This window comes from Budorcas taxicolor, chromosome 5 (assembly GCF_023091745.1).
Source record: "Budorcas taxicolor isolate Tak-1 chromosome 5, Takin1.1, whole genome shotgun sequence".
Taxonomy (NCBI): Eukaryota; Metazoa; Chordata; class Mammalia; order Artiodactyla; family Bovidae; genus Budorcas; species Budorcas taxicolor.
The window spans coordinates 72,052,203-72,064,159 of record NC_068914.1 but is presented as its reverse complement, the minus strand read 5'-3'; the positions used below and the strand labels follow the sequence as shown (position 1 = coordinate 72,064,159).

The 11,957-nt window shown below is 52.2% G+C and overlaps 1 protein-coding gene across 1 annotated transcript; it reads right to left on the bottom strand.

Moving 5' to 3' along the window:
• Nucleotides 1-2,838: 2,838 nt before the first annotated feature.
• On the bottom strand, nucleotides 2,839-11,375 carry LOC128048623 (keratin, type II cytoskeletal 3-like). The gene is made up of 10 exons (XM_052641045.1): nucleotides 11,027-11,375; nucleotides 10,713-10,867; nucleotides 8,715-8,935; nucleotides 7,758-7,818; nucleotides 6,897-6,992; nucleotides 6,549-6,713; nucleotides 5,344-5,469; nucleotides 4,519-4,739; nucleotides 3,441-3,475; nucleotides 2,839-3,161 (listed from the first exon to the last, which is right to left on the bottom strand). Exons 1-10 carry the CDS (start codon nucleotides 11,373-11,375, stop codon nucleotides 2,839-2,841), a joined length of 1,752 nt encoding a protein of 583 aa, XP_052497005.1.
• Between the last annotated feature and the right edge of the window lie 582 nt (nucleotides 11,376-11,957).

Below are 11,957 nucleotides of genomic sequence, written 5' to 3'. Positions count from 1 at the left end.
ATCACTTCATGGCAAATAGATGGAGAAACAGTGGAAACAGTGGCTGACTTCATTTTTCTGGGCTCCAAAATCACTGCAGATGGTGATTGCAGCCATGAAATTAAAAGACGCTTACTCCTTGGAAGGAAAGTTATGACCAACCTAGACAGCCTATTAAAAAGCAGAGACATTACTTTGCCAACAAAGGTCCATCTAGTCAAGGCTATGGTTTTTCCAGTGGTCATGTATGGATGTGAGAGTTGGACTATAAAGAAAGCTGAGCGCTGAAGAATTGATGCTTTTGAACTGTGGTGTTGGAGAAGACTCTTGAGAGTCCCTTGGACTGCAAGGAGATCCAACCAGTCCACCCTTAAGGAGATCAGTCCTGGGTGTACATTGGAAGGACGGATGTTGAAGCTGAAACTCCAATACTTTGGCGACCTGATGCGAACAGCTGACTCATTTGAAAAGACCCTGATGCTGGGAAAGATTGGGGGCAGGAGGAGAAGGGGATGACAGAGGATGAGATGGCTAGATGGCATCACCGACTCGATGGACATGGGTTTGGGTGGACTCCGGGAGTTGGTGATGGACAGGGAGGCCTGGCACGCTGCGGTTCATGGGGTCGCAAAGAGTTGGACACGACTAAGCGACTGAACTGAACTGAGTTCACTTCTTTTTCTTGCCTCCATTTCCTCATTTGTAAAGTGGAAGGAAGAACACTGCCTGCCTCTGTGAAAATTAAATGAGTTAATGCTTTAAGATCTGTTACCAGAGCGCTAGCAAATAAGAAAGCATCCGTTTTTACAACTATTATGATGCTGCACAACATACACACGTACCCGTTAACCAAATTGTATTTTCCATCCATCTTCCCTTAACAAATGGGAAAGTCATTGTGAGCAGGAAAACATGTATTTGTGATATATTGTGGGGTTTTGTTTGGTCTTGTTTTTAAAAGAAGTTCAGCTTTTTTTTTTTTTTTTTTTAGGCTACAGTGCATGGCATGTGGGACATTAGTTCCCCAACCAGAAATCAAACCTGCACGCCCTGCATTGGAAGCTCTGAGCCTTAACCCCTGGATCACGGGGGAAGTCCCTGTGATATATTGCTAAGCCTACAAAAGATACAGGAAAGCTTTTCTTTAATCATGTACTTAAAGGAACATGGGAAGTTTTTAATCTGTTTGAAACAAGTCAAAAGTATCTCTCCTGTCCTTGGGCTAAAGGTGTGTTACACTGCATCACTGCCTGGAGGAGGGGTGGGGGCGGTGTACCCAACAGTGGGTTTGCTTTTGAAAGGTGAGGCTACATCCCCTTGGAGCACAGGCTGCCATGGGCAGTTGCCAGGCTTCTCTCTGTCGGCCTCAGACTATTGCAGGTAAGCTTTTCACTTCAGAGCTAGAACATTCACTGTCAAAGCTGCAGTGATATGTTGTGTCTTTTTAGGCAGTGAGCATTTGGCAGCTGTGTGTTTATTAGCAAAGAGTTTCTGGGATCACCAGGAGGTGTGTCCTCTCTGTTTATCCAACATCGTCAGTCTTCTATGCTGATGAGGACCACACTTTAAAGAGAAGGTACTCAGGCATACACTCACATTTGTCTACCTGCATGTCCCTGGTTTGAGTTGAACCTCCCAGACCCTGCACTGACCCTGTGTTCTACGCAAGTCCTCCTGGGTCTGCCTTGATTCTGCACTGTAGCTGGAGTAAGGGTCAGGGGTGACCTGTCACAGGGCCATTCAGAGTCTTTGACAGTTCTCCTAACTTTATATTTGAAGGCTCCATGCTCAGATGGTAAAGAATTTGCCTTCAATGCAGGAGACCTGGGTTCGACTCCTGGTTCAGGAAGATTACCTGGAGAAGGGAATGGAAAACCACTCCAGTATTCTTGCCTTGAGAATTCCATGGACAGAGGAGCCTGTCGGGCTACAGTCCGTGGGGTTGCAAAGAGTTGAACACGACTGAGAGACTGACGCTTTCATTTTCACCTCATCATAGCAAACATGTTAAAATACATATGCGATTTTGTGTTATAAAACACTCAAATTTTTACAGTTGCTTTTGAAAATATACAACTATCAGCAACTAATTGAATTATGAGGAGCTGTAATGACTGGACAATTTCAGACATTTCTGGAACAATTCAAAAGCAAGGAAATCAAACCTACAACTTTTTTTCAAGGGTAATGAAACTTTTATGAATTGAAAATCTGATCAATGAAGGAAGTTGGTATATGTCATGCATAGTCTTCAGTGGATAAAAGACACAGTCCCTCCTGTCTGGGAACTCTCAAAACTCCCTGGTGACCTCTGGCTTCAAGCTCAGGCCAAGCTCTGTGTGGGAAAGAGACTGCGGTGAGCCACTGGTGGAGGATATCAAACCCAATGACCTTGGAATCCAAGGAAAAGTCTACCACTGTGTCTGAATAAATGCGGTTTATTGCAGATACTGAATAGAAAATTCATACATATCTTGGTGCCAAGAAAGGAAAAGTACTGCTGGAGGGAAACCAAAACATCAACAGGAGATTGGGGGGAGAGGGGGCGCCGAGAGAGAGGGGGTAGCCGGTTGTGCACAGGGCTGGCTGGGGCTTTCCCATAGGACAGTGGAACATGGGCTGGGGTGGGGAGCCCTGCGGGGCGGGGGCGGTACACAGCCCAGCCCCTGGGCACTGCCCCGCGGCTCGGCCTTATGGGAGTAGATGGTTTTTCCGCCAGATCACCCTTCCCAGGAAATTTTGGGCTGCTATGCCAGCCGCAGAAGCTGCGTAGGGAAAGGGTCCCACGGGTATGTGAAAGGGCGTACAGAGCTAGAGTGTGCCGGCAGGTGAAGGGGGCCGGTGGGTCCGAGACAACGTTCAGAGATTGTGGTGGGACCGCTGGCTCTGGGAGGAGCGTTGTGTGACCCGGACCGAGCTGCGACCGCCGCCCCCGCTGACGGCGCACGAGCCCCCGGAATTGGAGACGCCCCCGCGCACCGCGGAGCCCCCGCCGGAACTGCCGTCCAAGCCCAGGCCCCCGCGGCTGGCCCTGCTGCCCAGGCCTCCGCTGCCCAGACTCCCGCTGCCCAGACCGCCGCTCCCCAGACCCCCGCTCCCCAGGCCTCCTCGACCCCCAGCTCCTCCTCCCAGGGCGCCGCTGCCGCCACTGCTGCTGCTGCTGGTGGTGTTGTGAAGCATCTCTGCAAAGAACATCTGGGGTCAGCCAGCTTCAGGGAGGCCGGTCCAGCCCGCCCCTGGGTACCGCCCATAAGGTTTTGCGGAGTCGGGTGAGGGCAGGCCTCAAGACAGCCGGGCAGGGGAGGTTGGCCTCCCCCGCCGCCACCCTACAGGCTCTTCCTAGCCTGCAAATGGTGCAGCCCACCAGCGCTGGCCCACAGTACCCCCCGCCCCCTCCTCGGTTTGAGAAACATTATCCCAAAGCATCCAGCCCCTTTCCTGAGAAGGAACCCGGTACTCACCGATGCACACAGAACTCTGGCACTCCCCAGACATCCTGTTGGGGAAGATCAGACCTCGGTATTAGCATCTGCGCCAGAGCCTCCTTTCCTTAAATACACCTTGCCTAGGTCAACAGCAGTGAAAGCCTTGGTCCCCCTCGCTCCTTCCAGACTGATGCTGACTGTAAGAAATAGGTGCTCAAAATGCCATGACATGCATTCCTCCTCCTGTTGGGTAAAGTTGGGCTTAAATTGTTACCCTTTCCCAGTAACATCACCTTCAAGAGGATCAGAGCAGAGGGTCATTCATGTGTCGACCCGTACTCTTCCTGTTCCTCAGGGGCCTATATAGTAAATAATGTTTATATCTGTCCCTTTAAAGGCCAGAGCCCTATAGCCAAGTGCCAGCCTACAAGAACCCACTCTTCAGAAACCTACTATTAAGGCCTTAAATAATAAAGAAATAACGTAGAAATGGTATTTATGCCTGTGAAAGTGAAAGTTGCTCAGTCATGTCTGACTCTTTGTGACCCCATGGACTATACAGTCCCTGGAATTCTCCAGGCCAGAATACTGGAGTGGGTAGCCTCTCCCTTCTCCAGGGGATCTTCCCAACCCAGGGATGCAAACCCAGGTCTCCTGCATTACAGGCGGATTCTTTACTAGCTGAGCCACCAGGGAAGCCCAAGAATACTGGAGTGGGTAATCCATCCATTCTCCAGGGGATCTTTCCAACCCAGGAATCGAACTGGGGCCTCCTGCATTGCAGGCAGATTCTTTACCAGCTGAGCTACCAGGGAAGCCCTTATACCTATGAGTCCTCTTCTTTTTCAGACATGTATTTTACAGCTAAAATATGAGACATGAAAGATGGGAAAATCTGCCCAAGATAAGTTTCTGGTAGTGTCACTCTTGCCTAGAAAGCACAGTTCTCCTGAAGGATTGGCAGCATCTCAAAACCCTTAAAGGGGCAGGAGGGGGTGGGTGGAATGGGCCCGCTGAGGGCTACCACCATCTCCAGCAGTGCACATGCGCGTGCTCAGGCAGCAAAGCCGCCAGACCTCTCAGCCTCAGGGAAAGCAAAGGGATTCCAACTAACCTGCACTCCTCGCCCTCCAGGAGGGTCCGGTAGGTGGCGATCTCAATGTCAAGGGCCAGCTTGACATTCATCAGCTCCTGGTACTCCTTCAGCAGCCGGGCCAGGTCCTCCTTGGCCTGCTGCAGGGCAGCCTTGAGGTCCTGAAGCTTGGCATTGGCATCCTTGAGGGCCACTTCCCCACGCTGCTCTGCATCAGCAATAGCTGTCTGCAGGTTGGCATTCTGGGTTGGGAGGACCAGAAGTCCAATTTAGGTCAAGTGGATTCACTGAGAGCCTGCCTGTATGCTTGGGGCTTACACATGGATCACCTCAAGTTGGACAAATGAGGAAACTAAAACCCAAGAAGATTAAGCCTGGGCTTCAGTTGAAATCTTAGTGCCTCCAGGAATGGGATTAACACCATCTGGCCTCAAGGACCTAGGCCAGCTCAGGAGTTAGACTCCTCCTATACCTCTCTTCTCCTCATGGTAAGAGTCTAAGCATCTCTTGAAAGCCCTCCTCCTCCAGGAAGTTTTCTTGAATTATCCAAAGAATTGTCTCTCTGCCCTAATCCATGTCGATGTGAGCTACCTTGGCTATTCTCCTAATTTGGTCTTCACACAGCTTCTTTCCCCAACCTCCCTAATTATGTCTGAACTCAACATTTCTGGTCCACATTAGCCTCCAGTCTCCAGGCAGGCAGGATCTGGGTCCATAAGACACAGCCCAGAAGCACGCCCCATCAATTTTAGCATGCAAGTGGCTGGGACGTGAATGCTGAGCCCTGAGTTTATGGTGCAGGCATCAGCCCGCAGTCTCAGGTGAGTGTTCCTTCCTTCTTTCCACCTGCTTCTTGACGCTCTCAATCTCGGCCCGCAGCCTCTGGATCATCCGGCTGAGCTCCATGATCTCACTCTTGATACTCTTCAGGTCGTCCCCATGCATGCCGGCTGTGGTCTGCAATTCACCCAACTGTACCCGAAAAGAGTCACACATTCAAAAGGCCAGCAGGGCCTACTACGGTCCCCTACTCCAACCCTTCTGCATCACAAACAGCAAAACAAAAACAAGAGTTAGGGCCTGTGCAAGGTCACCCACTGGAGGAATCAGGTGCTCTGTCCTCTGTGTCAGGGACACGTCTTCCCTCACAGTAGCTGCTGGGATTTTTTTGAGCTTTTACTTTGCCCCAAGCCCTGTGCTTTACTTCATAGAACCTCGCAGCTCCCTGGTGAGGAAGACATTATTATCCCTATCTTATGAATGGAAAAACTGAGACACAGATTGCTTGAGTACCATGACTAACTCTCCAAGGTATCAAGTAAGAGGGCTGGAGCGTGAATGCAAACATTTCAGATGCTGGAGCCATCTCTTACCCAGCAGGCTATACTTCTGGGGCAGAAAACTCAGAAGAGTCTGATGCTTAAGGGGCTAGCTTAGGCCCCATTCAGATTTGGGGATGGGAGAAAGGTGTACAGAATTCCCCCGTCCTCTAACTTTGCTCAGTCTCCCTTGTTCTCCCCCCACTTCCTTTCAGACACTGGCTTCAACCCCTCAGTGTGATCAGATCAGAAGCAAGCATGACAGGGCCCAATTGGGTGCGAGCAAAACGGAAGTGTCTCCAACAATAAAAGATACGCAGCCAGAGGGCTTTAGGTTAAGGATTTCTCAAGCTTGGCACTAGCGACATTTCAGACAGAGTAATTTTTTGTTTGGTGGGAGAATGGCATCTCATGCATTGTAGAATGTTTAGCAGCATCTCTGGCCTCTACCCTCCAGACTCCAGTAGCACCCCACCCCCACCCCTAGGTGTGACATTCAAACCTGTCTTCAAACATTGCCACATGCCTCCTGGGGGGAAAGCATACCTTCCCCCCACCCCAGTTGAGAAGCACCAGGTTAGAGCAATGTCAGAGCTCTCTGATTAGGAAGGGAGATGTCTGATAGCAAACCAGCCTAGTAGGAGGGAGAGGAGCCACCACGCTGGAAACACAGAGAAGAATGATTCTGGAGCAGACTCGGCCCTCCTGGGGAGACGTGATGGTATCACCCACCTTGGACTGGTACAGAGCCTCAGCCTCAGCCTTGCTCCTCTGGGCGATGGCCTCGTACTGGGCGCGGACCTCGGCGATGATGCTGTCCAGGTCCAGGCAGCGGTTGTTGTCCATGGACAGGACCACAGACGTGTCACCCATGTCTGACTGCATCTGGGACAGCTCCTGCAGGGCCAGGCAGACATGACCCCTCCTGAGCTCGCCAGGGGATGCAAGCCACCAGCTCAGAAGGAAGGGCTCTGAACCAACTGAGGGACAGGTGAGAAGGTGTCACTTTTGTCAGAAGGACAGAGAGATGAAACTTTTTCTCTGGGAGACAGGAGCCAGGTGGGTGAGGGGCAGACTTACGGCATCATAGAGGGCCTTCAAGAAGTTGACCTCATCCGTCACACTGTGCACCTTGGCCTCCAGCTCCACGTTGGTCATGTAGGCAGCATCAATGTCCTGGGAGAGAACTCAGTCATGGTCCCCTCTGACCTGTGGGCTTCACCCAGTCCTGGGCACTGAGGGAGGGAGCCGGGCAAAGGGGCCACAGGGGCCTGCCCCCACCCCCCGGAGCTCCCACTCAGGGGAAATGAGACACCCATCCGGGCACAGGCAGACCGGGCCTAACATTACCAAACAGACTGCCTTTCAGGCTGGGCCGGAGGACCCTTCAACAGAAAACAGCCAAAGAGGCTGTGAGCGTGAAAAGAAGAGCAAGGGCTGGGCCGGGGCCGTTACACTGAGACTGGGTGAGGAGAATTCGTGAGCAGGGTCGGGGGAGGATCTAAATCAGCAACACTCAAAGGTTCTCTCTTTTTTTTCCCAAAGGCTCTCTTTAAATTGCTCCTCCTGGGAATACACTCCTGGGGTAGGGGGAGGAGTATATACACTAATACATATCCTTCTCTTCGTCCACTTTCTGATCACAGCTCAAGGCCTAACGGGACTCATAGACCCACGGGCCCATCAGGAGGGAGCCGCATGGCTGGTGGGGCCTTTGGACCCTCCTCCCAGGAGGGGAGCAGCCAGGCCCTGAGACGCCAGGCCCAGCCCCTCCCAGCTTGCTAGGGTGGAGGGGCTCCCTGGCTCCCTCCGTGGCCCTCCCTCACCTGATGGCCTGAAGGAGACCCTCAGAATAAGAGGACTGGACTTTTTCTCCCCTCAACCTCATAGCACCCTATTCAGCAGGGCTCTGGGGTGGGAGGTGGGGGAGAGACCCTTCACCTTCTTCAAGACGACGAAGTCATTCTCTGCCGCAGTGCGCTTGCTGATCTCCTCTTCATATCTGTGAGAAGAGAGGCACTTTCTGGCCCAAGATGGGCCTCCCCAGGAGGTCACCATGGCCTCAGAGCGCTTCCCGTAAGCAGCGCAGACTCAGGGCTTATTCGTCCTGCCCTCAGCTCAAGGCCTGGGCCCTTGCATGCACCACCTCCCAGGTTCAGGTGAGACCGGGTTTTTCTACAGGCTTCACTGAGCACTGTGTGCTGTCAGAGGGTAGGGCCTGGAGCCACTCTATGTGCAGCAAGTATGGTAGCCCCATGGGCTCTTGGTAAGTACTTCTTGAATTCATGAAAACCAAGAATGGCACTACAAATGTACCAGGTCTTATTCTGTGAATGACATGTATTAACTCATTCAGGCCTCACTACAGTGAACAAATACTATCACTCTCTCCATTTTACAGATGAGAAGACTGAGAAGACTGAGGCGCAGAGAAGCTAAGGAGTTAGTCCAAGATCACAGAGCTGAAAGTGGTGGAATAGACCTTGCCCAAGGCACTCGGATCCCAGAGACCGTACTCTTACCTTTAAAGTAAGCTGCCTCTCATTCAGAAGCCTATTGACAAGGGAAATACAGCCCACATTTGGAGGGGAATTTGGAGATGATCTAGTCCAAGGAGGATGGAGGGTGTTGTCTGAGTCTACGTGGTTTGTGAGTGAACTTCAGAGTGTCTCGGAACACCCCCACCAAACTTACATGGATACACCCTTTCATTAAATTCTTAAGAGTTACTGCCCAAAACAAACCATGAGCCATTATTTTAAAGACTGGGATCTTGAAAGTCGGAGATGGAGGGGGTAAATCCTGCCCAACGTGTAGCCGGCTGGAACAGAGCTGGCCCCTCCCACCCTCCAACCCATCCTGCCCCACCCCCTTCCCCAGGAACTGAGCAGCACCCACCTCTTCTTGAAGTCCTCCACCATCCCCTCCATGCTCCTCAGCTCCTCGTGCAGCTTGTCCTTCTCAACATGCAGACCATCCAGAAAGGCCCTGAGGCTGCTGATGTAGTTCTCAAAAAAAGGCTCCAAGTTGCGGTTGTTAGTGTTAGTGCCAGATCCCTGCTCCTGCAGGAGGCTCCACTTGGTCTCCAGAACCTTGTTCTGCTGCTCCAGGAACCGTACCTGCCATCCAATAGGAAAAGGACATCATGGAGCAGTCTGCAGCCAACTCCAGTCTTGGATGACTTTCCTAGAAACGGAGTTCCCAGGGGTCTCCCAGTCCCTCCTGTTGGGTTGCATTTTGCCTGCTACAATAGTTCAGTACTAACCCCATGTGGACAGCAACATCAGTGTCCTACAACAGAGGCGGAGCCCTGCTGTGCGGATAAGGAAACTGAGGCCCAGAGTAACCAAGGTGACATTACCAGCTAGTAACAAACCAAAACTGAGGTTTCTTGATGCCCAGACTGGATGACCTTCCCACCTTCCCACTTCCATTCATTCATCCATCCATTCATTCCTCAGTCGTTCAGTACTCAATAAATAGCAGGAGATTTGAGAGCCTACAGCAGATGTAGTTTCCAGGAAGAGGTTTACAGCACATCTGGGTGCCCTGTGCTAAGGTGAGAAATAGAGAAAACCATAGACAAATGCCTCTTGGGCTGCCTTAGTCCTAGGAACAAGGGCCCAGATGCACTGAGGATGGGCCCTTGCTGCCCAGCCTGGTTAAATGTAGGACTCAGTTGCGTTTAAACTGAACCACTAGCTAAAGATGTCTCAAACTTTTCATTTGCTACAAAATGTTTCTGTACACAAGCTCAAAGCCAACTGTATAAACAGTGGAATAAATATCAATCAATTGACCATTCAACAAACATTTGCAGAGCACCAGGCATGTGCCACGCCTTTGCTGGCCACTCAGGACCCCAGGACCTGGGAATCCCCCTTCAAAGATGATGAGAGATCTTGCTGAGAAGGTCTTGGACAGTTCTCCACCTTCTGTGGAAAATAGTATTTTCACATCACTGTCTACCTCTCCGTGAATAATTTATCTGAACACCCAGGTATCTGCCAGGAACTAGTAGGTCACTAGGCTTTGAAGAGCTTCCCGTCTGCAAAGTCTGATATCCCAATGTTAAGATCAACTTCATCTTCAGCTTTGCCCAAGCCCCTTACGCATGGTGAGAGGACCCCCAGTGAGTCCCTACAAACCCTTTCTTTAAGACCTGATACTATCCCATGGTCACAAAGAGATCGCAACACCTCATACTCGGCAGTCCTGCTGAAACCCTCAGTTAGCAGCTGATCAAGGCTGGATACTCTCTAGTCACCACAACTACTGCCATAGTGTCCCCACTATGACGTGGAGTAGTCAGAGCACAGAAAGCCCGATAAAACGTCGCTTCAGCCTCACCTACACACAGACACGCGTATACCAAGGTCAGTGGCCTAACATTTACAGCTTCTCATGCCGAAATCTTCCTATGAGAATCACCCAGGAGGAGGTACCCCTTACCCTCGCCCCCTCCCTCCCCCCAAAACACTCTGCATCCCTCTCCTTAGGCTGACAGTAGATTAATTCATCACTCAGGTGAATATCCAGCTTTGGCAGAGTTGGTCTCTTTTTCAAAGAGGAGCAGTTGACAGTTTTCCTGAGATGGAGAAGGGGTACAGAAGCCACCAGTGAGGGGACATCCATGGGAGCAACAGTCTCGGCAGCGCCAGAGGCACCTCACAGAGCTGCGGTGACAGGACTTACACAAAGGGTAGTGGCTCGATCCAGTAAGGGACCGAGATCGTTTCATCATCTACCACTCCCTTAGCAGGCCCGCCGCTGAGGGATGGAGGTAGAGGATGAACCTGCAAGTCCTTCCTTGGGTGCAAAAGGAAAAGAGGAAGAAGAGGCCAAGCTCGTTAGGACCAACTTTCTCACTGTCCAGCTGTCCCGAGGTGGGCTCACCTTGTCAATGAAGGAGGCGAACTTGTTGTTGAGGGTCTTGATCTGCTCCCGCTCCTGAGCCTTTACTTGCCCAATCTGGGGGTCGATCTCCACATTGAGGGGCTGCAGGAGGCTCTGGTTGACAGTCACTTCCTGGATTCCCCCAGGGAAGCCACCTGGGCCAAGGCCACCAGAGCCACCAAAGCCATGGGGTCCTCCAAAACCACCAGGACCACCAAAGCCACCAGGGCCACCAAAGCCACCAGGGCCACCAAAGCCACCAGCCCCTCCTCCAAAGCCACCAACTCCCCCTCCAAAGCCCCCAGCTCTTCCACCAAAGCCCCCGCCCATCCCTCTTCCACCACCTCCAAAACCACTGCCTCCTAAATATCCCCCACTGGTGCTCCCAAACCCTCCAGCCCGGATGCTGCCTCCAGCCACGCTGATGGAGATCTTCTTGCTCCCCCCCAGGTTGTAGAGACTCCTGCTGCCGAAGCCTCCTCCCATCATGGCACAGGCGGCAGACCCACCACCACCCCCGCCTGAGCGGGCGGCCAAGGAGGACTTGGAGGAGGTGACCCGGCTCTGGCCCGACACCACGGCTGAGCGCCCGCTGAAGCCCTGCCGGCGGCTCCCACTGGAAGACCTGCAGGACTGCTGGCTGTAGCTGGCCTGACGACTCATGGTGGACGGCAAGGTATTCCCAAAGGAGAGCGGGCCAGAAGGTTGGCGGAAACTCGGAGACCTTCTGAAGCTCTGGGCCAGAGGTGGCGCTTATATAGTGCTGGGAGCTTGGCTGGCTGACGGTGCCAACCAACTAATTGAGGTATTATCAGCTTTGGTTTGCCTGGCAGAAAGAGGTCAAGTCCAAAACTCGAAACACACCTTGGTAATCACCCCAAATTTCCAAATTGCTTTGTCTCCCCAGGGTTACTCATCTGAAGTAAGCTTAAGTTGGGAGAGGGGCCATCCTGCAAGGCTGGACACAGCCCTAATCTCCGAGAGACTTACCCTCCCATCCCGGGAATGACAAGTCAGCGTTTCCATACCCCCCCTGTGTCCCCACAGCCACTCTGCCAGCCCATCAAGCCTCAGGAGTTTGCAGGATGGGTGCAGAGCCTCAGTGAGGACCTAAGGGAAGAAGGGAGGAGAAGGGGGAGGGCTGGGAAGGAGAAGGAGGATGAGGAGATGGAAAATGCAAGAGTGAGAGAAGGGTTAGCATCCCTCTGGGGCTCTTGTCACCCAGGCAGGAAAAGGTACACATCT

Coding starts and splice junctions, on each gene's coding strand:
- LOC128048623 (XM_052641045.1), bottom strand. CDS start 11,375: ATGAGTCGTCAGGCCAGCTACAGCCAGCAGTCCTGCAGGTCTTCCAGT. Junction 8,936..10,712: donor TCGCCTCCTTCATTGACAAG/GTGAGCCCACCT, acceptor ATTGGATGGCAG/GTACGGTTCCTGGAGCAGCA. Junction 5,470..6,548: donor AGGCTCTGTACCAGTCCAAG/GTGGGTGATACC, acceptor TTTCGGGTACAG/TTGGGTGAATTGCAGACCAC.